Source organism: Semicossyphus pulcher, unplaced genomic scaffold (assembly GCF_022749685.1).
Source record: "Semicossyphus pulcher isolate SPU_LCO1_2020_fin unplaced genomic scaffold, fSemPul1.0.p SCAF_21, whole genome shotgun sequence".
Taxonomy (NCBI): domain Eukaryota; kingdom Metazoa; phylum Chordata; class Actinopteri; order Labriformes; family Labridae; genus Semicossyphus; species Semicossyphus pulcher.
In genome coordinates this window covers 172,864-200,719 of record NW_027211695.1, presented here as the reverse complement: position 1 = coordinate 200,719, position 27,856 = coordinate 172,864, and the positions used below count along the sequence as shown (strand labels likewise).

The 27,856-nt window shown below is 42.7% G+C and overlaps 2 protein-coding genes across 2 annotated transcripts in view; one reads left to right on the top strand and one right to left on the bottom strand.

The window, feature by feature from the left end:
* mllt3 (MLLT3 super elongation complex subunit) overlaps positions 1-19,311 on the bottom strand; it is a 48,876-nt gene extending 29,565 nt beyond the window's left edge. The window contains exons 1-2 of the mRNA XM_069672586.1: positions 19,224-19,311; positions 18,313-18,493 (exon numbers count right to left, since the gene is read on the bottom strand). Of these exons, the coding sequence (XP_069528687.1) occupies positions 18,313-18,493; positions 19,224-19,235 (193 nt within the window). The 5' untranslated portion in view covers positions 19,236-19,311. The remainder of the gene's footprint in view (positions 1-18,312; positions 18,494-19,223) is intronic.
* Positions 19,312-20,989: 1,678 nt separating this feature from the next.
* Positions 20,990-27,856, top strand: part of focad (focadhesin) — a 45,497-nt gene continuing 38,630 nt past the window's right edge. Inside the window, exons 1-3 of the mRNA XM_069672510.1 lie at positions 20,990-21,021; positions 26,132-26,203; positions 27,672-27,746. Of these exons, the coding sequence (XP_069528611.1) occupies positions 26,147-26,203; positions 27,672-27,746 (132 nt within the window). The 5' untranslated portion in view covers positions 20,990-21,021; positions 26,132-26,146. The remainder of the gene's footprint in view (positions 21,022-26,131; positions 26,204-27,671; positions 27,747-27,856) is intronic.

The window sequence follows — 27,856 nt, the reverse complement described above, 5'->3', positions numbered from 1 at the left end:
AAAAGAGCCCATTCAGCAGCACACCTTTAAATAAACCGAGCAGGAGGAGGAGATGAGCTGAACCTCCTGAGATGGAAAGAAAAATTCACACTGAAGCTCATAAGCTCTGTACACGAGTCGGTGTATTTGTCTTATTAGCATGGAGGCTAGGTAGACGTGATGTCATGATGAGATATTTTCAGTGCAGCTACGGTGAACTTAAACACCTCACGATTACAGCCAGGAGTTATGAGGCTGATACCAATATTAATCTGAGAGTTTCAAAAAAGTGAAAAAAGTCATGCGTTAAATCGCTGTTTTTCTGAATGGAGTCTGGTGTGTGTGCAGAGAGCGATGTAACGTCTGTGTGTGGTTAAAACAATCATCTTCCTCTGTAACAAAAAGGTCTATCTCTGTAGGGATCCTTTCTGTCATGTTGTCACACACTTAGAAGAACAATCTGAGCCTGTCAGTGGAAACAACAACAACTGTTAGTGGATGACCTTTGACCCATCAAGGATTATGTTGCAGCCATTACAGCCTGTTTTTCTCTATTTTATATCATTGTTAGTCGGGCTGCACAAAATAAAAAAAAAGAGGAAACTATTCCAGATAAACACAGTGTGTTTTTATGTCCATATAAACAATTAAGAATCATACTTTTTATTGTTCAAGACTTTAAGTCTATTTTCTTCAAATAAAACAAAACCCCTCCCACTTTCATCACAGTTGGTTCAGGGACTCTGACACCTGCATGAAAAAGAGAGCACAGGAGGAGCGCCACGTTTCTTATAAAACACATTTACAAACACACGAGTTGTTTATACGGTACGTCATCATTTCTAACGGTGTTCAGATGTATGTTGTATCAGCCCGATCGGCCTGGTGACGGTCACTTTTTGAAAGACAAGCTCACCGTCTCCTACTTCCTGTCGGCATACACAAAGTCACAGGTCTAACTGCTATAAGTAAACGCTCCGCAGCACACCTGCTCGGTGAACAGCATTAACCAGCACCGGGACCAGGTGTGCTGATAACAGGAATACTCTCACTAGGGATGCATGATATTGGATTTTTTGCTGATATCTGATATGCCGATATTTTCCAACCCTTTTTTTGCTGACTGCCAATTTCGATTGCGATGACGATATATTAGGCACATGTTTTTTTCCACCTCATAGCAGAGAGCATCACGTCTCCCCTTTAGTGGAGTTGATATCATGCCTGCTCTTATCGTCGTGGCCCACTGGCAGATGCAGGAATAACATGATACAGTGCTTTTTAAAATGTGCACATTCACTGAGCAACATAAGAAAAGTGCTTAAACTGAGGTTGTGTACAAAATGCCAGATTTATTTGTAACATTTTCTTTTCTTTTTTTAGGGAATCATCGAGCATTTAGGCAGAAAAATGAGCGACAACGTGCCGATAACATTGTGCAACATTGCACATGTGTGCATCGCAATGGGGATTGTTAAATGATTCACCGTGCAGCCCTGATTGTACGGTATATATCTATGTGTTTCCAACTGTTGTCGAGAATCAGCTGGGATTCTGGAAAATTGTGTTCACTGTTTTCTGCTTTATTGACCCAATTAATCGATTAATCGATTAATCGAGATTAAAGGGACTAAAACTCTTCAGACAAGATGCTGTGTTAAACCTTTGAAAGACTTTTCTGGGTCAAATTTGAGTTTTTTGTGTTCATGCTGATGGTTGCACCTTCCTCGATTGCTCTTTACAAGTACTAACATATTTCAGCAGTAACAACACCTCAGCAATGAACACTGTGTAAATATTGTCAAAGAAAGCTCTTGCTGTATATCTAATCTTTCGCTGTGCACAGATCTGAAACAACATCTCTGGTCATGGTTGAAAGGCGTCATGAAGACACACAGATGAACGCAGCTACCATGAAGGGTAAGTCAGAGCAGCGCCTGGGCCGGTTCAGTAGTTCAGGTTGGAAAGGTTAATATTATCTGAAGGAGCGTCTGCGAGCCACAGACGCACAATGAGACCGCTGACCTGTGACGGAAAACTTGCCAGTGCTCTGAGAGGCGTTCAAAGAGGGACAGGGCTGCGTCGTTTATTAACACGGCCGCGGTTCAAACCCTCATGCCAATCACAGAACAATGCCAGTCACTCTGTATTTGCCCATCCTGCACAGACTGGTTTGTAATGAGGCCGCGGAGCTGAGCGTAAAACAAAAGACAAGACTGGAAATAAGAAATTCTTCAGCGGTTCAAACGTGAGCTCTTTCCGCTCGCTGCAGTTAACCCGTCGTCTTCGTCCTGATGGAGCTGTTCATATCAGCTTCAGTTGTTCAGTTAATGCCAGCCGTTTGGGCGGCAGCGTCCACGTGTGCGACGTGAAGAGAGGAAATGCACATTATCCTGTGTTTGTATCAAGCGGAGAACACCGACACAGTTAGATATAAAATCTCTCACTCACCTTCAGCACATTTTAGAGATCTTTAAAAAATAAGCTCCACCAGACTTTTGTAATTTTATATAAAGATGGACAGTTCTTAAATCACATTAAATCAACCTGTCAAATCATTTCAACTCTGCTGCAACCGGTTCATTTCAGTTTTCCCCATTTAAAGGCCGATTCTGTAGCTGGGTGCTCATTTCTTTTTCCCTTTTATTTTAAAAAATAGACGACATTCAACAAGATAAACGTGTTTCCATGTACATATAAACAATTAACAGTCATACGTTTTATAATTCTCTGTTAGCTCTATTTTCTTACAAAACAAAACTCCTACTTTTATCACATTTAGTTCAGAGACTGACATATGACACGATATGTTAGGAGTCCACCCCGTGAACTGTCTGTTTATGTTGCCACAGCGTTAACCAGCAGCTCATAACGGAAAAACACTCACTTATTAGCCACCTCGCGTAACGGAGCGTCTGCCTCGATCATCCCGCCGACATTGCGTGACAGTAGCTGCAGCGTCGCGTGCTTGTTTATAGACAGGTGACAGCAGTCAGTTCACTCTGTGCTCTCACAAAAAGCTGCACTAGTTTGATATCAGACGGACTTTTCCTGTTGCTCTCTGTGTGGGAAACATGCCATGGCTGTTATGTGGGTCATCAGCGCTGGGGAAAGACCGGTATACCACCCACCCCGAGTAGCAGCTCGGGGTGTTTCTTATTTTGCTTCACAATCATGCATCCTGTGTTTATTGCACATGTGCACATCACACTTACGACTGTTAAACGATGTACATCATGCAGCCCTAATTTATATATTATATATTTATATGCAGTATATTCTTGTTGTTTCCACTGACAGGCTCAGATTGTTATTCTAAGTGTGTGACAACATGACAGAAAGGATCCCTACAGAGATAGACCTTTTTGTTACAGAGGAAGATGATTGTTTTAACCACACACAGACGTTACATCGCTCTCTGCACACACACCAGACTCCATTCAGAAAAACACTATTTTTACCTTGCAGGAACTGGGAGTTGCTTGTTATTGCGCGTATGTCTTTTGTGTCTTTCACAATATTGTGGTGGATCCACACTAACTATTTAAAACACCAAAGTTTCACTCTAACACGAACAAACTTAGCGATCAAGGCAGCAGTAGACCAGCGAATCCTGAGTCTGGGGGGTAAAATAACTTAGTTTTGGTGTCTTTATAGAGAGCGCTGTGACCACTGTTTCTAGACAAATCTGCCCGTTTAGCCGCAGCCAACTCGAGCAAACTGGACAATTCCAAACATTTCTGCACCTATAGAACACAGGAGATGCTTGTCTAACAATCTGGGATGATTAAATTGATGTATTTCAGTTGGTCAACTTTCTATTGCAGTACATAAATGAGTAAATAGATTGTAAATCAACTTTTTTTTTTTTTTTTCAGTCTTTTTTGGTTGCCGCTAAAAACCTCTGGACGGATTTCCAATTCAGGAAAATCCAAAGGATGTGGGCTCCATAGATTTACCTTTCAGTTGCTCCCCTCCAGCATAAACAGTGCAAACATTAGCTTAGCAACTGGGTGCTAATTTTAACAACACAAAGCCCGACTTAAAGTCGAGCTGAAACGGCATTTCGAGAGTACCTAGCTTCCGTATCGTGACATATGTCCGAGTGAAACAGGACGTGCAGGCGGGACATATCATTAGAGCGATTTGATTTGATCGTTGAGAAGTGGGCGTAGACAGACGTTCTCCACAGCGCAGTAGCTAGCTAACTGACCGAGCGTTTTTGGTGCTCTGCGGCTAAATGTTGCACTTTAAACACTTAAGGAATCCTAACCTTAAACCAAGCAGAGCTCATATTGGCGCTAGCTCGGTTAGCAGCCCCTCCTGACGTTCCATGTCTGCTGAGGAACATGAGGCTGCTTTATTTAATGATTTTTACTGACAGCCTTAAATATGTGTGACAGACATCTTCAGAAAAAGAGGTACGCCAAAGAACATTGCAAGTATAAGAACAGATCTCTCTTAGCATACAAATTAACGCTTAAATCAGGGTGCTGGATAGTTCATGGAACGGACCACAATCGTATGACGGTGCAGCGCTCTTAAAAACACTGAGCAGTCTTGATCTGAGCTTCTCCAACAATGGCGGGTGGTGATTAGCAGCTCAGTAGGGCCGGCGTCTCTGGATGACTGAGCACAGTCCCTTAAAAACAACCTCACACTACAGCCTTCCCCTCCGTCCAGCAGGAACTCTGCTGACCCTAACGACCTCACGCTAATCAGCTAACAACACGACCCCACAACTCAAATGGGGTCAAGATTAGACCCCCGAGATTAAAGAACAGAACGCGAGAAACATCAGAGTTTGTGTTGTAAGACATCCTGCTAGACAAGAGGTCCAACAGGTGCCAAGTCTGGGGAAGTTAAAGCTTTGGAAAATTGTGTATGCTCCTCATTTCTCCTCCTCATTTCTCCTCCTCATTTCTCCTCCTCATTTCTCCTCATGCAAAGAGTCTTAATTAAGTTAAAGTACTCAGAAACCCTCCCAGCACACAAACCAGCAGCAAATAAAGCATTAAAAACACAGACAGGCATGAAAATGGAGTCAGAAGACATGGAAAACACCATATGCACAGATTAGACTTAAACCACACAGGTGTGAAGCCACGCCCACCTCAGGGGACCGAACACAGATGGAAGGAGGACTGGATGAGAGGTGGGGGTTGGGGTCAAAATAATGGGGATGCTCCTGATAGCAGACAGCAGACAAACAACACACAGACCTCGTATGTCTCCTGAGAACTATGATGTGCTGCAGAAAGCCCCCCTTCCTACAAGACGGAACCGAGCTCTTTATTTCACTACTGCAATTACAAATGTCATATCTGGACCTTGGCGGCCCCCAGCTGACACTCAGAACTGGTTGCCAACCAGCACTCATCTGCCCCGGATCTCCAAATAACCTGCTCCAAATCCTTCTTGTGTCCACGTTCGTCTTGCTTGTTCCTGAAGGGCTGGACATTACCTGTATTTGCACAAAGCTCTGTTAATGCAGGGATTCAGTTTTGTAGCACAGGCCACAAAGCTGTAGCATTCGTTACCATCTCTAAAAACACCACAATTAATGCAGTTCATCTTTTTAACAGGTGTGACTGGCATAGGAGGACATTAATGTAGCATACAGGGCACACAAAAGCCCGGGTCCTCAGGGAGTGAAGGGTTAGGGTTAGGGTTAGGGCTAACCCTAACCCTGGTCCGTGTAGTCAAAAAGGTTGGGAACCCCTGGTGTAAAACATGCAGAACAGCAGATACACAAAGAAAGGGCTGCAGCGCGAGTGTCACTTTCACGCTTAGCGCCCACATTGTGTGAATAGCAAGTGATCTTGTGGCCACGTTAGCGGCCATGGCTGCGGGCGCCGCGCTGCTATCTTGAGGACGCAGAAAGCCACTGCGCCATAGACCAACAAAAACCTGGTCTAAAGTCTAAGGCGCAATATGTCTCTGCTATTTAGAGGGTGCATCACGGACATACATCGACGAGTTCACAAAAAGCAGTGTATTTGCACAAGCAGTGAAATAAGGTTGCTTATACTGTAGAGTGTGAGACGGCAAGCTTCTGTTTCCCTCGTCTCTTTTTAATTATGGTGCTGCTTTCGGTTTGTTACCGATCTGCTGAGAAGTGCAGGAAGACGCACACACCTGCTTCACCTCAGGGAGATTCCTGCTCGAGCCACACACGGGCCAACCACTGCAGAGTCACCGACTCTCGCACCCTCGTTCTGACAAGAAAAGCAGCAAAATTCTTTCATTGGAGAAGCTCTACAGAATATTTGTGGTTTTATTTGATAAATATTAATTTAAAACTTAATCGTTGGCCATTAATGGACTAATAGTAAACCAGTGGTTTCAATGAAAGCAGTGTAAGTGGATGCTACAGTATCAGCTAACAGTTGTGGTGAATCATTTCACTGATGAAAAGGGAGGCCGTGGCTCCTGTTGGAGGCCGAAACGTTGCAGCTCGGGTGTGTGGAGGTGCTGTAAATAAAAGACAAATGTTTTACGGCCGGGCTGAGTGAGAAAGGAGTGAAAGAGCTGCCAACAGACAGCCCTTATAAACCATGCTTCAATAAACCACTTCCTGCTACCTCCTTTCATTGACTGCAGCCAGGGAGAGCCGGCATTTACAGCTCAGTTCCTGTTATTTGGTGGCGGCTGCCCCGTCTATCTTCTCCTCCTCCTCCTCCTCCTCCTCCTCCTCCTCCTCCTCCTCCTCCTCCTCCTCCTCCTCCTCCTTTCATGCAGCAGCAGCAGCCTGCAGCTTTCATGGCTCTTGCTCTCTTTGTGTGCAGCGATACAAGTAGGTATGATTTCTGAGGATCGTAAAACAATTACTGGTGAATTTCCTGCAGCTCTTTGATTCATGCCAGACACTGAGAGAGGGGGGCGAGGGGGGGCGAAGAGGAGGAGGAGGAGGAGGAGGAGGAGGAGGAGGAGGGGGTCTTTACACACAGAGTTTTTCATCCAAAAAAGCTGCACACACTTAACGTTTAGTCTCATAATGTGCAAACCAACTTAGAGACCTGCAGCTGGATCAGAGTCATCGCTCTGGTACGTCTTAAACTCACTCTTTGGATTCTTTGTCAGCTTTTTCTCCCCGACAGTCTCGACTCCTGAAGTCAGTCTTGCAGCATTTCTGCAGATCCTGCCCAAGCATGCTTCTGATGGACAGACGATGGAGAAGTGAGACAATCACCTCTGCCTGTAGGTTGCCTTTAGTTTGCAACTAAATTTAAGCATTTATGAATGAATAACAAAACAACAATTGAGTTTGTGTCCATTTAAAACCAGGACAGACAAAGTGCTGATCAGTAACACAGCATCGTGCCTTCTCTACAAATGTTCGCACATCACGACGTGCTCCCGGGGTAAACCAGCTCCTCTTCACAGATCCTGCAGGCGATCCTTTCTCTGCAGCGTTCAGGCTGAAATGCTCCCAGACTTTACAAGTTTTAGGACGCGATGGTGTTGCACCGCTCTCAACAACTCTCAGCAGAGGCTTTTCACACTGCCATTTCAAGGCGGGATTGTTACGCCTCGGTTACTTAAGAAACTATGATGTTATTTGCTTAATATGATGGGGTATTGTTGTTACAGGGTAGTAAGGATGTGAGACGGCTCACCCCTCAGCAACTTGGCTCCAGAAAACAATGTTATGTCCGTGCACAGCATGACAAACACGCTCGATGACGCAACCGACTAATTATTGAGAATTAAATTTGGAGACTAATTTTGTCACTGAGTTTTGAGGACGATGCAGCCCTGTTGTTTATTGATTCACAGTATTAAACTATGCATGACTAATAGAAAGCTTATGTGAACTTACACGAATGAAAAGCGTCCAAAACAACATCTGCATGCTGCAAGTTTTCCCCACAATGGATGAATCTTAATGCAGATCAGTCGGGCAGCAGCAGAAACGCTGGTTACATAAAGAAGTCCTGATGAGAGAGGGCTCCGTCGTCGATGACTGACAGCCACCAGCGATTGACGACTGCCTCTGAAACACCTGCACGAGTCTCTACGTCTACTTTCCCACCTCACCTGAACCAAAAACAACCTCTGCTGCTCAAAGCTTGTACGATGAGTATTCCTCCCATGCACACATGCTTATAATTTATTCTCTCTTCATGGGTAAATGAGTGAAATTAAAAAGTTATTCCAAAGACTGTGATCACTTGTCGAACAGAGGAGTGCTCATTTAACACCTGGAAGAAGTTGAACCTTGTTTCACAGAAGAAGAAAGGTATGATGATGTCACAAAAACCACACATGCAGAGCGGAGCATCCTTCATCTCCTGCAGGATATCAATACGTGTATCATCGGAGCTCACATTAGCAAAGCCACAGCAAAGAGAGGAGGAATGCAGCGCAGACTTCAGCCCGGGGATCTGGATCTGATGTGTAGGTCACTGCGCTGACTTGACTTATGTGGTATGTGCACACAAGCCGCAAATTAAGCCCGAGCGGAGGATGAGGGGAGTTAAAAGGTTTCATGTGAGTGTTCCTCTGAGCGCAGGAGATGGCCAGAGGCTAACATGTTGGCCCAATCATTAAGGCATCAATCTGTGTGTGTGTGTGTGTGTGCGCGCGCACTGTAAGGGGCTTATACTGTCGCCAATCTGGCTAACAGAACAGAACGCTCTTTCTTTAAGGAAAGGAGACACTCTCCCACCCTCAGCTTTTGTTCTGTAGTCTGACTTCAGTGAGAGATTTTCTGTCTCGGAGGCGACAGGAGGCGTAAACCTGAAGCTTCAGATCGCTTCCAAAGTGGAAATGTTGCTGAAATTCACAGTTGCAGAAGTTTCAACTCACAGGAGCAGCAATGAGCCCATTACAGCTCTGTGGTGAACAAGGGAACACACACAAACAAAGGAGGGAACGCTGCAAACACAGAACATTTTTGTTCTGTTGGATGATTCAGACATTCTTGCACTTTTCCAAGAGAAAAAACTTCCAGAAGTGAGACTCAGCTATGAGTTATAATTTAAGCCCCAGACACCCCAAACCGAGATCAAATGACGAGCTGCAGCAAAGGCTCAGTGTTGCCTCACTTCTCCTGTGTACGAGCCAAGGAGTTGCACTTGAATGCAGCCAATTAACAGGTATGCTCTATGCCTTCTGAGGAGATAACCCTCCATACCAGCAGGTGGCGGTAGATTGTACGGCTGCACAATTAATAGAATGTTTAACCAGATTTTTGCTTCCCAACATGACGTTTAAAATGCTCCGCCCGTAGAAAACTCTGCTGCACATCAAATCAAGCGCTCCCTAAACTAACAGCCCCTCCTCCAGGGGGCGATGGAGAGGTTTGGGCTTCACTTGTGGGGGAGCTGGCAGGTCATGTGATGAGCGCCGACCTCTCAGCAGCAGGTTAGAGAGGAAGAGTGAACAACAACGTCTGAACAGAAGACGAAGAGCTGGTCCCCTGAAGCGGCTCGTCAGCGCTGGTTTGGAGGTGTTTCAGGTTTAAGTCATGTGAAGAAGAAACAATAATCAGCAGAGAGGTCATGACCCCTGCGTCTGCACCGCAAAGCAACACGACTACAGAGTCACAAAGTGCAGCATGATGAGTGTGTGAAGTCCGAGAGGAAGAACGAGCTGCTCCCCGTCCTCCAGCGTCACGTCAGACTTCCAGAACAGAGACGCTGCACAGAGACACCCTATCACCCAGCTCCCACAGACACACTGACATTAACAATGCAATCACATTTATTCATATTTTAAATGTGAAAGTACAATAAATAAATGTTGTCCCTAAAATGAATAAATAATCGTGGTTATCATTTTGGCCATAATCGAGCACCATCAGCCTCTGTGGATAAAGACTCATTGTTTACAATCTTATTAGCAACTTCAGATGCAAGAATCAATTGGACTGAATTGCTTGGTGCTCTTGCATGCAGATAGATAGACGCTAAATTGTTATCAGATGATAGCAGATTGCTTCTATGATTGCATCATGGCCAAAATGTCCGCTTCCTTTGCTCTGCACATGGACTGTTTTCCTGCATACAACCAAAGCTCCCCAAAACGCGACTGACAAGTACTTCACACACTGCACACGGTAACCACAACACTTGCGTCTTGCTTACAGATTCGGCACCCGCTAACACCCGCTAACAGACGCTAACAGACGCTAACACCTGGCTTTTTCACTTAGTGGGAAAGGTTACGATCAGCATTCAGACCCAGGTCACATGACTCTGCAGTAGACCTGGGTAATTGTCGCCTCGGCTCTGATCGACATTGATGGGAACACAAAACCCGGGTCAAATGTGTCGGCGCCGAGTTTGATAAACAGACTGAATGAGTAACAGAGACAATAAAGACCTAACCACCGTAACATCTTCACTGGTTACTAACCCTGTCTCCTGTTTGTGACGTCAGACGGTGACGCAGCAGAAAAGAGACCAATAGGAGGACACTTCACTGGCAATGGGAAAAGAGACAATCGGCATCTATAAGCGGGTCTTCCTGGGTCTTAAACACCAGCGTCAACGTGCTCATTTAGGTGGGAAAGCGGTGTTATTTTACAGATCACAGATATACAAACCGTTAAGATAAAGCAGCGTTTGCAGACCATTTTCAAACCACTCTCACTCACCACTCGGGCGGTTTACACTCGGGAACATGTCTGATAAAAAGCTGCACATGGCACTGGTGTTGTCGGACATTGATGTTTTGCTTGTGGAGGGAGAAAGGTCTAGCTTTGCTTGCTTTTCGCACTTCTGTATCACTTTCTGTGCACTGATTCGCTCTGTCAGCCCTTAGGTTAACTTTCCCACCTCAAGATAAGCAGCACCGCCACTTCTCTACCTTTGCTAAGTTTACAGGATGGTACAAGAGCCGTCATAAAAACATACAAAGAATTTTAAGGACATACATTTTCATGGGATCACATCAATAGACCCGAGCTACTTCAGTTTCCTGATGGTACACAAACAAACTGACTGCTGTAGAAAAGACGTACCTGTGCTCATGCTAGGAGAACAAGATACAAGTGAGAGCGAACTAATCAGGGTGTAACAGTGAGTGTGTTTGTGAACAGTGCGACTGTCTTTGGTTTGTTGCAGCCTTACATCAAATATTTACCTTAGAATGAGCCTCATACAGTCTGAAGAGACTCTTGTGGAGCGTTAAGTCTGAAGTCTCCACTGGGCTCATAAAACAGAACCCGAAGAGAGAAGTTACGTTAATCGTCCTGCAGGAGAGACTCAAACTATCCAAACTATCTGAGACGGCAGCACCTGAGTCAGTGTGTTGTGTTATTTGAGCCTCACCGTCGTGTTGTTTCACATGTGCGTCAGTCAGGCAGTACGTGGTGTTTGCCCTGCAGTTGTCCACGAATTATTTACCACCCTGTTAAAATTAACACAAGCTACAGCTGTCCAGGAATCATCTGCAGCTCTGTTTACACACGCACAAGCTACAGGCTTCCAGGGATTACCCACTCGCCTATTTAAATTAATAAAAATGCAACTTTCCAGGAATGATCCACTATCCAGCATAAATTTGCACAAGCTGGAGTTGTCAAGGAATTACCCAAAATCCCGTATGAACCAATAAAAGCTGCAGTCATCCAGGAATTATCCACATCCCAATATACGTATGAATAAAGTTGTCATTTTTCAAGAATTATCCACTACCTGCTATGCATGCAAACAAGCTGCAGTTGTGCAGGAATCAAACATTGCATTGTAGACATGAGCGCAAGCTGCAGTCCAGGAATTATACACTGTCCTGTGTAAAGGAATACAAGCTGCAGTTTTCCAGGAATTATCCATCACCTTATTGTTGTGTGCAGGAATCAAACCGTGTCTTATATGCAAGAACAGAGGGTGCAATCTGGAAAGTACCCACTGTCCCATCTTGTACACATGAGCAGAAGCTACAGTCAACCAGGAATCATTCACTGCCCGTATGAATGAATACAAGCTGCAGTTTTCCAGGAACACGTTCAGGTAATATCCACACAAGTAGGTGTCAGAAATGATCCATGCACTCGCTTGTAAACATGAACCCAGGCTCTGTCCAGGAATCCTCCATCCATGTCATCCCACATTTCTGCATACAATCTGCAGCTTTCCAGGAAACATACGAGCCTCGTCTCGAATAAACAACCACAAACTACTGTAATATAGAAAAATGAATACCTGAGGCCAAGCTACAGCCCAGGAATGACCCCCCCCCCCCCCCCCCAATCAGAAGCTCTCACACTAGTAGATCCCTGTTTTCATTTTTCAAAATAGAAATTTTAACCTTTGATTTTTTCTCCTGAGCAGAAAATGCACCAGATCTAAGACCTGACGTCCAAACTAAACCTTGGATTTAAAAGGTCCCCAATATATAATGTTCCTGGAGGCTTAGAGGTTTGGTGAAGCTGTCCTTGATCAGAGCCGGACGAGCTGAAACACCACCACAGCTCCTTTTCGACCAGGTACCAGGTGTTCCTGCTGAAACAAAGAGCACTTCGGTGTTTAAAACGCAAAAAGAGCCTCTGCTCTCGTGTGTCTTTCCTGCTCTGCACAGACCACAAATCTCAAACTCTTTTCACCCAGCTCGCCCATTTCTTTCCCATTACAGCGTCTTACATCTTTCCATTAAAGTGACAATCCTGTGAAATATCACAAACACCTCTGAAGAGATGCCATCTTCAGGGTGGATTAAATGGCAGCCGAGGCTCCAAATGAGGTGCTTAAAGCAGCGTGAGCCGCTGCCGCCTATTGCCAAAATAGCACCCCCTCCACTGGTTCCAAAGAGCTTCTTTTACCTCCATTTGTTCAGACGCCGCCACCATTAGGCCGTCTCCATGGCAACGCCTCAACGCTGGCCCGTTAACCGCACGGCAATAATGAAGCACAGTGGCAGCGTTACTGACTGATTCGTCATTAATCTAAAAGTGTGTCTGGCAGCTCCGCAGAGAGTGTGGGAGGACGGCTCTGTATGTTTTGACTGCTGCTCCTAATGCGTGTGCGTGTGTGCGTCTGTGTGTGTGTGCAAGTGCGTGCGTGCGTGCGTGCGTGTGTGTCTGTGTGTGTGTGTGTGTGTGTGTGTGTGTGTGTGTGCGTGTGCGTCTGTGTGTCTGTGTGTGTGTGTGTGCGTGTGCGTCTGTGTGTCTGTGTGTGTGTGTGTGCGTGTGTCTGTGTGTCTGTGTGTGTCTGTGTGTGTGTGTGTGTGTGTGTGTGTGTGTGTGTGCGCGTGCGTGTGCGTGTGCGTGTGCGTGTGCGCGTGTGCGTCTGTGTGTCTGTGTGTCTGTGTGTGTGTGTGTGTGTGCGTGCGTGTGCGTGTGCGCGTGCACGTGCGTGTCTGTGTGTGTGTGTGTGTGTGTCTGTGTGTGTCTGTGTGTGTGTGTGTGTGTGTGTGTGTGTCTGTGTGTCTGTGTGTGTGTGTGTGTGTGTGTGCGTGTGTGTCTGTGTGATTTCATAAAACTGATGACACGTTAATAAGAACAGGAACAGTTTTTGGAACAATAAGGAAACAACTGATGCGTGACCTACGAGCCTACCTGTCTCTATCTGAACAACAGACGCCTCCTAAATTAAACCAAGTGAGCCAAGTGGCAGTGATGGATTTGGGTCTAAATGACTGATAGATACAAAAACGTTTCATATTGTCTCCAGTAGATGTGTTCATCCTGCAGCAGTGAAACAGGCTGTAATGGCTGCAACATAATCCTTGATGGGTCAAAGGTCATCCACCAAAAGTTGTTGTTGTTTCCACTGACAGGCTCAGATTGTTATTCTAAGTGTGTGACAACATGACAGAAAGGATCCCTACAGAGATAGACCTTTTTGTTACAGAGGAAGATGATGGTTTTAACCACACACAGATGTTACATCGCTCTCTGCAGACACACCAGACTCCATTCACAAAAACACTGATTTAAGCTCACAGAACACAGGGGTCTCCGTTCTCCTGCTGCCTCGATCAGTTGGTCATTTGGTGTATGTATTTTTGCTTAACTTGGTCGTAGCTTAGTAGTAGGCTACTAGTCACTTTTTAATGACTGTAAAAACAAGTTCATAAAATCATATTTTTACACAAATAAAATTGTCAAACTCCTATTTTGTATGTTTTATAAAACAATAAAGCTCGACAGCTCTTTGAGACATCGACCATTTCAGATTGTGTGTGGGCAGCTGCAGATTCACGCTCACAGCTGCATGGCTTTCGTGCATCACTCGCATTTATGACATACGAGGTTTGAGCTGCCAGGCGTCCATGATGGAGTGAGCGGTGAATGGGTGGCTCGCATCGCAGGTATTCTGTGGCCGTTGGTCAAAACTTCCCCCAAACATTGCCGACGCAGAGAACGCTGCTAACTGCTAGCAGTGCTAGCGACTAGCCAGGACCGACTCACTCCTTGCTGTGTACAACCGAAGCCAGAAATAGTGCACGGCAAACAATGCATGCAGCTGGTTACAGTTGTACTTCTGCCTTCATCTGTTGCATCAGAACTAATCATGTAAGATTATTTTTTGGGCCATTTTTGTCTTTTACTGATAGAGAGACAGGAATATGGGGAGAAGGATGACATGCAGCGCAGGGCCGAGGGCAGGTGCCGAAACCTGCGGCCGCTGCAAAGAGGAGTGTAGCCTCTGTATATGGGGCACCTGCTCCACCAACAGAGCTAAACCAGCGCCCCAGAACTCATCATTTAAAGCACACAACAACACAAAAATGTAACCGATCGCAGCAGAGGTAGACCAGCAGCTCCAAAGTTCTGCAAGGTTAAATCGCTGTTTTTGTCAATGGAGTCTGGTGTGTGTGCAGAGAGCGATGTAACGTCTGTGTGTGGTTAAAACAATCATCTTCCTCTGTAACAAAAAGGTCTATCTCTGTAGGGATCCTTTCTGTCATGTTGTCACACACTTAGAATAACAATCTGAGCCTGTCAGTGGAAACAACAAGAACTTTTAGTGGACGACCTTTGACCCATCAAGGATTATGTTGCAGCCATTACAGCCTGTCTCACTGCTGCGACTGAAGCAATCTACTGGAGAGATTCCTAAACTTTTTGTACCCATCAGTCATTTAGACCCCAAAGAGTGTTAGCTTAACTGCCTCCCTTGAGCAGTTCTAACACATGAAACACTCGAGTCCTCCTGTCTCATTAATTACACCGAGGCTGAGTTTCAACTAGGAACACTCTGAAGTCCCAACAGATCGGGAAGCACTTTGCCTCACAATTTGTCACTGTGCAAAAACACGCAGGCCCCAAAGACTTCACAGACTCTGCAAAGATCTCATGGCATGTGTCAAATGCTGAGACTTATTGGAGGTTAAGTATTCTCCTGCTGGGCTTTAGGCCGAACTCTCAGAGCGACACGGCGCATTTATCAACACCGGGCTGGGTGCAGGGAGGAGGATGCAGTGTGCAGAAGTCAAGTCTGATTTGGTTCCTTGTAATCAAAAGTCTTTTAGGAGAAACTTTGAGGGTTTCTTATCAGCAGATAGGAATCTGATTTATCCAGCGCTTAAAGGCACAAGGGGGATATGGACACAGTGTGAGACTTCCAACTTGCTGGGATTTTTTTCAGAACTTTTGACAGCTTAAAGTTTGTACATCTCTAAGCTGGATATTTATCAAACTGATATATGCAGCAGGCTCTTGACAAATTAGACTGTAAGGTCATTCAGGTGTTTCAAGCTGTTCAGAAGCATCATGTTCATGTCTTAAATCATTCTGACGCTTCGGACAAAGTGAACCTGCTGAAAGAGTTCCTCCAGATCAGGAGGAGCGACACGTTTCTTTATGACACAAATACAAACAGACTTTGGGCTGCAGCACGTTACTTATACGGTTAGTCATCTACCGTTTCTAACGGCGTTCAAATGTGTGTTTAACTGACCGTAACTTTGATGGCACACAACCTCACGACGGTGTGCGCTGCAGGTGTAGCCGCTACACTCGCTCAAAAGCCATCTCGCCTAACGGAGCGTCTGCCTCGATCATCCTGCCACATGATCTGTGACGGCAGCAGCGTCGCGTGCTAGTTTACAGATTGAAGGTGACATATTTTAGCTATGCAATCAATCACGTGTTTTTGAATCACGTTGGTGAAGTTGTTGTTGTAAAGCCGTTTTGCTATTCAAAGGTCAGACCTCAGCCACGATTGGCTGACAGCATAGCCCCTCCCCCACGTGGGATCGCACACATGGCCGCACTGCACTGTCACTCCAAACATGGCCGGTTATTCGGCCTTATATGTACGAGTCAGAATCGCCAGGAGGTGTCGGTAAGCTGAAATCTTGACAACGACAAGCTCGTGCTGAAGGCAGCCTGAGGTGAATGACGGTGAATGACGATTGGTCGATTTCAGCCAAAGCAACGTTCTACGTAGAAACCTGCAGCTGTTCTGAGCCGTTTCAGAGGCGACCTCTTTAAACATGTCATTCTGGAAAAACACAGATTGATGAAGTTTTTACTTTTTCATTGTGAACAATAAACACCCAAACATGTGAGAATATCCCTTTAAAAGATACGGCCCCTTTAAGGTGAAACATGCACAGCGTCAGCTCACTGTGTGCTCTGGTGAAGAGCTGCACTCATGTGATAACAGACCTTTTCCTGCAGATAAGTCGTGAAAACAAGAAACTGGGGAGTTGTTGTTTCGCACAGAGCAACAATAAAGTAGCAACACACACACACACACACACACAGATTAATTGATATGAAAAACAAACATTAGCTGCAGACTTCACACATTCATGCAAACGATCTTCTGTGCTGCAGGTAATCCAGAGAGTGGAACCTTCTCAGTTTGACGAGGTCCACTTTGACAAAGCCACAGACTTTCATCTAAACACACACCTGTGAGATTACGAATGACTGCACAGTAGCGTGGAGCTTATATAGCTTTATATAATTACAAGAGGAAGCAACACTGGACTGATGCCAGACACACTAAACAGCTCCTGAACTCACAAAAGAGCTGAAGTGGGGTCAAATAAATCCTGAAGCAGGAGAATTTAATTGATCTCTTCCTTTCCAGATGTTGCTGAACCACACACACACACACACACACACACACACACACACACACACACACACACACACACACACACGAGACCAAAGAGCCTGAACGAGATATGAGTGCAACTACAAAGAGACAGTCTGCATCCAAACTCTGCAGCTGTGATTCAAGTCTGCAAAGCAACCAATCAGAGAGCTGCACGAGAAAACACGCCATGCCTTGATTGATCCATCACTGTAGATTAATAACGACATTCTTAGACCATTTTTGACAACGATTCCAATACTTAGCGTGACAACACAGAGTACATCTCTGACTGATGCAATAAAAAATATAAACAAATAAACGAAGGCACTGATTGTCTTTGTGTTTTAATCATCTTAACTTTAAATACAGATACATAGAGCTTTAAAATGTGTGATGGGAGAACACATACAGCTTTTATTTTGCTAGCTTGACTGACGTTGTGCTTGGCTAGCACCTTACGTTTGTACCTAATATTTGTTGGCCTTTTCTACTCTAAAACAGTGGTTGCTAGTTGCAGATATAATGTGCATTACTGCTTCTGTTTTCAAAGAGAAGAAACAAGTTAACTTTTGGGGAGCTAATAAATGACGGTATCTGATTGGTGCATTGACTTGCGGACATACCGATGCAATCTGACCAAGACTGCAACCAACATTTCAGCAGATCCAGAAAGACATGCATGATTATCCAGCTAGTCCAACAGAAAGAAATACATATGCAACTATATACAATAAACGTGACGCTTATTCCAGCGTCTCAAATATCAGAAATCGTGTGCATACTTGCTTTTTTGCACTTATTGTTTTAGGCTCATTGGTTCTTTATAACCATTCAAAACAAATTCCTACCTGTCACACCTCTAACATTAAAGGCAACATCAGGTGTGATTCTGTTCAGCAGGGTGTCAAAGCAAAGCGTCTGTAGGGAGTGACATTAAGAAGAGACACTAAAAACCTCCAACACGCCATAAAAAGCATTTCACCCCATTAAACATTATTTCCAATTTTCCTTTTTATCCTCGGACAGAGAAAGGACACACATCACTCGTTTCATTTGCTCTCATAGTACTAACACTTTGCAACAGGGCATAAAACGTACTATACAGCCAAAACCCACTGACTTTTCTCTACAATTAGCATTTAAGCAATATATTTTAACTATCAAACATACTAAAAAATCACAAGGAAATCCACTTTTTCTGCCATCCTCCATACAGACTCAGAGTCAGCTGCACACAGGAAGCCGTAGCTGCTTTGAAGAAATCGTTCCAAAGAAAACATCAAACAAAAGGGCGAAGTATAAAGCAGAAATAGCAGCCCAGGTGTCTTACCTCTTTTTGGTTTAGGGAAGCTTTCGTGCAGGTGAAAAACTACTTTCTCCACGAAGTGCTGGATGTTGCTGTGCTCCGGTCCTCGGACAAACACCATCCAGTCGTGGGTGAAGCCTTCCACTGTGGGTTTCTTTCTGACTTGGGCTCGATGACCAAGTTCTAGTTTCACCTGAACAGCACCCTTTGGAATAAAATGATGCTGAGTTACTGATGAAATTCAATTAAGAAAAAAATAGCTAAAACGGCTTTTGTGTGCTGCTTTAACTCAGTTTTTTACAAATTGGGTTATTATATTCCCATGTCTTCTTGAATTAGAATGTCATTCAAGACTTCATTTAAAAACCTGCTAATTAAATGAAACAGCCCCTCGCCAAATGCATACACCTGCGAGAACCGGACTTTCGACTTTTAACTCTTAACTTAATAAATTAATGATAATTGTATGCATGAAGCAGCATTTATTTGCACAAACTGTATACAGTTGTACTGAAATTACCATGGGGCAACGCTACGTGGCTGCTAAGAATGCATTAAAAATAACAAGAAACCCCTAGAAAAAGTTGACGTTTGCCCCGATTTACGTGCGACTTTTTGTAGAACATTGTGTAAAAATAACGCCGAATTGCAGACCAGACTGGAGTAATTGTGGAATAAGCCTAATTAACGCATTAAAAGTGCGCTTTTCTGCCCTAAGCTTAAAAGATGATAAAATGTCCGGTTTTAAAATTAAATTCTGAATTCTGTTCTTTGAGGAGATAGCGGCACGTATCGGCTCTTGCTAGCTCGGTTCGAAAATCCTCGTTACGGAGTAAAAACCACCGACTCCTCCGGTGTGACAAAACAGCAAAAATGTCCAAACATATACTCCATTAGACCGGAAAGGTAAGTAAATCCTCCACCTGGCTACTCACCGAGTTGGCCATCCTTGAGGCCCCGCGTTACTGTTATTTCATGGAGAATTAGTTTTAAATGAGAGTAGAGGTGAGTACAGTTTGCTTATGACGGCGGACATGGTCTCTCCTGGACTGCAGTCACACTCAACACTTTCAAAGGCTCGCCGGCGGTCAATTACACGAGATAATATAATAAGGTTCCGCTATGGATTTTCAAAGTAAAACTCTTGCAGCGCAACACCTTTTCAGTTTTCTTCACTCAATTACAGTGTACTGTTCACTTAATTATTTTGCAAATTTAGGTAGTAAGTACTATGAAATGCCATGTTTGTTTTTTTATTTTGTTCACTAATAACCGTCAGGTTCATGGCCCTTTATTTTAGAAATGCATACATAATAAGTAAATCCCCTTTCCTTGAAAATTGTGAAAATGCACCAGAAATACAGTCGCCAAAACAGCTTGGACACTGTTTCATTTTTCAAATACTGGTATTTATTTGGCTAATGTTTTACTTCCATAAGAATTGCATTTCCATGAAGCTTAATAATCACTGTTGACCAGAAGGTGATGAAAGTGAAATATTTCAAGTTTTAAAAATACTCAAACCAGCACATAGAGCTTCACCAAGTCCCACTGTTGCATTTTTTGAAGTATGTCTTGGATCATCATCAGTGTTAATTGAAATAGTTACTCTTTTTCTTTTCAGAGATTATCCACCAATATATAGATGCATATGCTGCTTGTTTTCCATGTGTACCTGCAGCAGTTAGTTATACAACTTTTCCAATGAAAAACATATATATTTAAATATGTTCATATAAGTATGGCGGTCATCCAGGATACCCTGATGCTGTAACTATCATGGTCGGAAGAACAATTCTTTAATTAAATTCTAAATATTATATCCAGCAGAATTGGGTTGAGAAAACATTAAGTAACGCTTATCTACCAGGCCAACAATATTATACCTTTTTAAGTATTATTTTCAATTTTTATTTTGAAAGTAAAATTATCCCATTTCCGTTACTTTTTTGCCTTAATTCTGCGAAGTAACGACGATGAGTGATAAAGCGCACGCGCAGCTTGGTGTACCCACTGGGGCTGCAGATGGAGCACGAGCAGGAAAGAGCCAATTAGAAAACAGCAAATATACGGTCCTCCAATCAGGTGGTCGCAACCCTCCTGTAATTATGGTGCCTTCATGTCCCAGGGGAAAACCGGCGAACGGAGTATGTTTCAACAGTTTATGTGAGATGTTCAAATCCGGTTAGAGCATTCAGACACCAAAAACCATATCATGTGATTAAAGTTGTAATCGTGAGAATCCACACCTGACTTTGAGCAAACAAACTGAATAATTTTAACAATTTATGTTGAAGCATAGACTGTGATATTATTCATTTTGTGAGTATAAAGTCCACACTTAACTTCTTAACTTTTCTATTATTATTTGTTAAGATAAAATAAAGAACATAAAAGACAATTTTTATTTTTGAAACTGCATTATTTCTGCCCAAACTAAAATTTCAATTGAAAATTGTTTTCCATAGCATAATTGCCACATCATTATATTTTTATATTAAAAAAATGTCTATGCTGTGAGATCTTTATGCTAAATGTTATCTGAGCTAACCTTTAGCTAACCTTTTCTTAATTAAGGACAAAAAAATAAGTTAATTGAGACAGTTACACCCCATATTGCTATTAAAATAAAGTAAGAGCAGGTTGTGATGTGTGACAGATCGGAGTCCATCACTTTTGGTCCTCGGTGCGCGCCGTAGTTCCATGCTGGTTGTCGGAGGCTGGTTGAATGAGGTAAAGTTTAGGAAACAACACGTATAACTTGTAACTTTTACTTATGACCGAAATGATTATATGTTACAGAGTCTGCAGCAGTACAAACACAGCACAATTATCCTGATTTATTACGAATATGCACCTCTACTCTAATACCCTCGGCTTTTGTGTATCTCCTGTGTAAGTTAGCAGTTCCGCTAACTTAATTTGCTAGCTTGTTTTGTTGTATTTAATTATAAGTAATGAGAAGCTGTGGGTGTTAAAGGTTTTTATCCAACAAATGTTTGTGCTAAAGTTGTTACAGACTTCTCTTGTATGTACGACACGTAGCCAGCATCAGTACCACGACTAGCTTGAGAGAACGCGCTAAAACCAAACCCCATTTAAAAATCTGTCAACTTAATCTTCACTTACTTATTCTCGATTTTGACGCACAAAACGCAACTGAAAGCATACTCTAATAAAACAATAAGCATACTTTAATCCGGCATAAATACAATCTATCAAAGGTTTAAACTGGTGCAGCTGTCACCGTAGGCGATAGCAGCATCATTCTGATAATGAAACACCTCTGCCATGACAAGTACATGTTTAAGTGTTTATCACAATAATTATATAATTATTATACGTTGATATGTTCCAGTAGTACAGCTACGAGCACTGTTATACTGCTACAAAGTATAAAGAGCTTTTTTGGTTGCTTAGTATAGTCAGAATTTCTTCTAAGGTTTTGCCTTGTCAGTTGGCCCTACTGGAGGATAAAAACTGCTGGTTGAATTTTAGAACTTCTTAACAGGACATTTTAGTGTGTCACAGAATCTGTGACCGTCATTGGCTTTTATAGAGACACCTTACTGTAGCACTCCTTTAGTGTGTTAAAGGAGTGTCACCAGAAATCCTGCGCAGTGGTTAAACAACACAACTTCTTAATAAGCCATTACATTGCAAACAAAGAACAGTGTCTCCTCTCTTCCAAACTACACTGTTTATGTAGCTAATGTACCTGAACATAACTGTGCATATAAGTCCTATTTGTTTCTTATTCGGCTCTACTCTACTGTTCTTAGTTTTTTCATTGGAATATGTTTGTATTTTGCACTTGTAGCATAGTGTTACACTCTTAAACAGACCTTAATGAAAATGTTGCTTATTGAAACTTCTCTCTCGATTGGAATCAAGTATAACTATACTATATATACTGGTTAAAACACCTGCTGCTGTTTGGTTTTTAAATGCTTCTCTGTAAACGGTTGTAAAATTTGTAGTTCTTCTGGCACAAGCACCATCATTTGAATTATAGGCTATTTTAGCTTAGATTTGTAGTCTCCACCTTGACTGTATCCTTAATTTTCCGAAACTTTAAAGCGATTATATAATTCAAACTGTTATTAATGGGTAAAAGAGCTATAGGGAGTAAACAAGAACTGTTTTTTGAGACAGAAATCTTTGTTCTGCTACAGAGTTAAAGCTCCTGTGAGGAACTTTCTGTTTGTGTTGATTTTGGCGCCCCCTCTGGACAAAGCCGTAACTCTTTGCTTATTTTGTCCTGTGGTGATTTTTAACAAAACCTCCCATCCTGCTTTCTTTAACAGTCATATGTATCACTCACTTTAAATTTTTGCCCTGTAAAATGTAAACAAAGGCAGCGCCCAGTTAATCTCTTCGTCGCCTACCCCCCGCCAGCGTTTTCAGGCATTAAGAATAACTATATAGAAATAATCAGTCTTGTCTCTGATGGTCTGGTTTGCTTTTTGAGGTCATATCGAGCAATCAGAATTAATTTCAGTCTGTTTCCTAGAATCATTGACTTGCTTTTTGGAGCCAGCCTCAAGTGGCCAGTGGAGGAACTGCAGTTACTGACAGTTCTGTGTGGCTTCATTTTTCATCCTGCTTTCTTTGATCTCATCAGCCTTTGAGGCTAGCCTGTTATGCGTATGCTTCTCATTGAGTAATCGACAAAGATTTAGGCACCTTGTGGTGAAGTGTGAGCGAGCTTGTTAGCTCAGTTTTTATTTTACACTTTGTCAAATGACAAAAAAAAAAAGTGAAAAAGGCCCATCACAAAGTCTCAGATCCATTGTAGCATCTAATTGTTGTATAATTTAATGTCATTTTTACACACGTGGACCCCAGGAAGAGTAGATGCAATCTTGTAGTGGCTAATGGGATCTAAATAAATGAAATAAATATAATATGCTTGTTTTAGCCGGTAAACAGTCTAAAAACTCAAAAAAGATCAGTTTGCTTTCAAAAGAAAAAAGAAAAGCAGCGAATGTTTGCATTGGAATTAGATTTTTTAAATAGTAGATAGAGGAGCGATTTTCTTTTACAATAAGAATATTTTAGAAAGAATCAACCTGTCCTAGAAAGATATATCCAATGATTCATCAAAACTAGCAAATTAGCCAACAAGTTTTGTTTATATCTTTTGTCCCAACTGTGTCATATGTCAAAGAAAATAACCGTCTGCAGTCTGTGTAGCTGTGACTTAAGGCCTTTAATATCGCCATCAAATGGTGCACTTGTGCAGCCTGAAAGACCTGGAAAAAAACCCACGTGCCTGTCCGGCATGTGCAGGCTGCAGCAGTGAGTCTCACACAGTAAAGCCTCAGCGGAGTCATTTCTAAAGCACTGTTGGCTCAACACTGTTGATGCATTGTCCTCCCTTCTATTGCTAATGCAGAGCTAGCAGTACAGGCCGGCCCATATTGTGTTGCTGTACGGTAAATATGCTGCAGAAACCACTGGAACAGCTTGAATTACAAACTGTTTATTAAGGTTTAACTAAGCGAAGAAGCCAGATACTTCTAAATGACGGGTTATTTTTATTAGTGTCATTGAAAGATAAACTTCTACAGCCCACATGTTTGTCAAACTTCTCAAATTAAGTGTAAAGATGCTTAAACTAGCTGTATTTACATGTAAGAAGGTGTAGGTATTTCATGATAAACAGTCAAGTTGTCTACAAATATAAATGAATAAGCGCTAGTTATGTGTCGTGTCAGTTAGGAGTATAGTTGAGTGGCAGCAGGTGCAGCCGACTTACCTGTTCATGTGGAGCTGAAGGCAGTGGGAGCCGGTGCAGAGCGTGCAGCAGCAGGGTGGATAACAGTACAGCAGAGCAGGCAGCTTATCAGTTAGATAACGCGGGGGGGCTGGGTTGGGTGTCAGTGTGTTTGGGGAGGGGGTGACAGGGGTTAGGCTGCAGGAGGCTCCTGTTCCCTGTTTAAAGTAACAATATATCAGTTTACAGATATTAACAGACAGAAGTTGGAGTTAAAGGGAACAAACATGTTTTCTTCAGTTAAATATTTTAATGTTAATTATGTTAATTTGTTTCTGTCAAGAGAAAGAATTGTAATTTTAATTTGTAGGGCTGCGAACATGTTTGGCTTTGTACGTTAGCCGCTAACTTCTTCCTTCTCTGCTTCTTCTTCTTCTACTGCTCTTTTAATTAGCTGCCATCTTCTTCTTCTTCTTCTTCGTCGAATAAGCTGCTAGCTTCTTCTTCTTCTTCTTCAAGTTTGAATTAACTGCTCTTCGTTGTTAAGTAAGCTAGTAGCTTCTTGTTCATGTTCCACGAGTTAACTCCTAGCATCTTCTCTTCTTCTTCTTTGAATAATCTGCATCCTTGTTCCTTCTTCTTCTTCTACTGCTCTTTAATTAGCCGCTATCTTCTTTAACTATGAATTAACTTCTTCTCTTCGACAAGTTAGCTTGTAGCTTCTTGGTTTTCTTTGCTAAATTAGATGCTATCTTCTTGTTCCTCTTCCATGAGTTACCCTAACCTAGTTTTTCTTTTTCTTCTTTGAGTTCGCTGTATTTTTCTTCTTCTTTCATAAGTTAGCTGCTAATTTTGTCTTCTTTGAGTAAGTTGCTGTCTTATTGTTCTTTATTTAGCTGCTAACCTCTTCTTCCTTAAGTTAGCTGCTAACTTCTTGTTTTTCAGTTAGCTAGTAACTTCTTGTTCTCCTTACATGAGTTAGCTCCTAACATCTTTTGCTTTTTCTCTTCTTGTTTGAATTAGCTGCTAGCTTCTTTTTCTTTCTCTGTGAGGTAGCAGCTATCTTCTTCTTCAACTTTGAATTAACGGCCGTTTTCGATAAGTTAGCTTTAACATCTTTTCTTTTCCTTCTTTGAGTTAGCTGCTCGTTGGTTCTATTTTGAATAAGCTCCTTACTTCTTCTTTATCTGTGAGTTAGCTGCTAAATTCTTCTTCCTCTTCTTTTTCTGCTGCTCTTTAAATAAGTTGCTATCTTCTACTTCTTCTTCAACTTTGAATTAACTGCTCCTCTTTGATTGCTAGTAACTTCTTGTTCCTTCTTCCATAAGTTAGCTGCTCACTTCTTCTTTGAGCTAGATGCTATCTTCTTCGTTGAATTATCTTTGGGTCTATTTTCAATCAGGTGCAAACTCCTTTTTCTTCCTCTTTGCAATCTTCTTCTGAATGTCTTCCTCTTCTTCTTCTTCCATCAGCTTTGAACCAGCTTCCAACTTGTTCTTCTTTGTATTAGCTGCTAACGTCTTTCTCTTAAACAGTTTTTTTTTAGCTTACATTAGTAATTATCAGTAAGTAAAACATATTACATCTTAATATACGACTTATTACATAGATAGTTGTGAGTACAGCAGACATACTTGAGTTAAACCAAACCCTGTCCAGAACCTCCAACAGTCAAATCTTCACTGATAAAACAGCTGTGGTTTTCAGGCCTCAGACAGCAGGTGTTCAGCACCTGTACGACATACTGTCAGGTGTAATGAGACAACCTGAGACGGGCCACTCGTCTGCTTAGCAACCTGTAACTGAGTCAACAGGGTGGTACACTGATGGCCTGTGAATAATTCAAACCAAAATAATGTCATGGCTGCAGGCCAACAATTTGATAACAGGACGAGGATCAGCTTTCAAAGTGTCCGAATACCTCCAAGCAGTGCCGCTTCTCCCAGGAACAGGTGGCTGCGTCACAAAGCACCTCTGATATCTGATATTCTGGAGTCAAACAGAAACGTGGCTTCATGCTTTTTATCTGGAAAAGTTTCTTTGACCGTGTAGTCTGATAAAGTGTTGAGCAATGAAAGAGCAGGACACTGTCGTTGAATTGTGTGAAACTCTCATTTCTCTCAGGTGTGAGCAGCAGATATGGCCGAGGGTTTGAAGATACGATTTGATTTCCAAAGTCCCGTCATACAAGCACAGGTGAGTTACTGTTCCCAAATCCCCGTCTTTGCCCTGACCCGAGTTTTGTAGTGTCCTCAATCGGTAAGTGGCCCTCCAGAACCGACTGGAATGGGTTAGTGGTGGAAATCTTTACTCGGACAGAGGACATCACGTTTCAAGATATTTAGCTGGATTTTGCATGTTTATGTGTGTAAATAAGGGCTTCTTCTTCGCACTGGTTACCATTATTGATGTCCTGAGTTTGCAAAGCATTCTCCCAGGGGTACCTGACCACCCCCAAAAGAAACGGGACATCCTGGTGAATTAGGATTGGACCATGATCAGATGGTGATACCATCTTTCTCCTAATCTTCTGTGGTCCATGTCACGCCCCACCCTAAGGCGGCCCTGTGAGGTTTAACAACTATCCACAGTTGACCCAACAATCACATAAAACAGGTTAAAAAAGTCAAAACCAAAGGATTTATTAAAGGATAAACTCATTAACTGAAGACCAACCAAAAATCAAACAAAACACAACAACACAAAATCCCTGCTGGGAGGCAGACCTACAGCAGTCCCCACTCCCGAAGCCTCTCTCTTGATGTCATTGCTGGTGTCCAAGGCCAGGTGCACCTCATTAGCAATCAGATTCACCTGCAGTGGTTAGGACAACTGAAGCGGGAAAAGGCACAAACAGCCGAAACAGTCCACATGGGGCGTTTTTACCCATCACATTTCCATTCTGGTAACGTTCTAATCCCAGGCTGACTTGGATGTCTCCACTGTCGTAGCTCACATGTCCAACTGAAGCTTCACATCTTGGGTTAAGATCCAGAACAAGTTATTCTAGCTTTCACACATTTTAATTCACCTTTATTTAACCACACAGGTCCCACTGAGGTACGACATCTCTTCTGCGAGGTAGTCCTGGACAAGGTGGCCTGTAATAAAACATTTTCATGTCTCCACCTAAAACCACATATTTTCATTTTCACGTTGCTGTTAGTGTGCACGTTAAACAAATGAGATAGTGCAGGTTTATCAGGGAGGTTGAGAGGTTTGTTTTTGAACTTTGTACCTGACACTTTATGCTAATCCAGGCTACATCATTTGTGTGTCCTCATTTAAGTCCCACACAGAAAAGATGCAGCTCCAAAATAGTTGAACACGTGTGTTAAAAACAAACTGTTCTTGTAACTTGATGTTTGACCCAAAATCTTTTTGTCAAATCTCTGTAACTTGAAGGATCTGAAAAAGTGACTGTCAGCTCATTTGTATATTAAGGAAGCAACTCCTCTACGTAATGTCCCTGCGTGCCCGTCAGTACACAGCCAATCAGTGAGCAAGGATTTATCTTTAAACCTATAAAAGTGAGTGTGTGATAAAAGAGGGTGGAACTTTATTCAAATAGAAAATAAAAGCAAAGAAAGATCTATCCTTAAAGAACTCTAAACTAACCCTAGACTAAAAGAGAACCCTGCTTTAAATCCTTTCTCTTCTCCAGACGGTGAGATCTCTTGTTGCTGCTGTGCTGAAGGAGAAAGGACCAAATGGGCAAATCGCACAGTCCTCCACACAGGTGAGTGTCGCATCATTATCATGTTGTTTTGACTTAAAGGTGAGATGAAATAGCTTCTCTACCTCTGACTGTATGTAAGACGTGGACGTAGCCTCTGTGTCAAAAAGGGG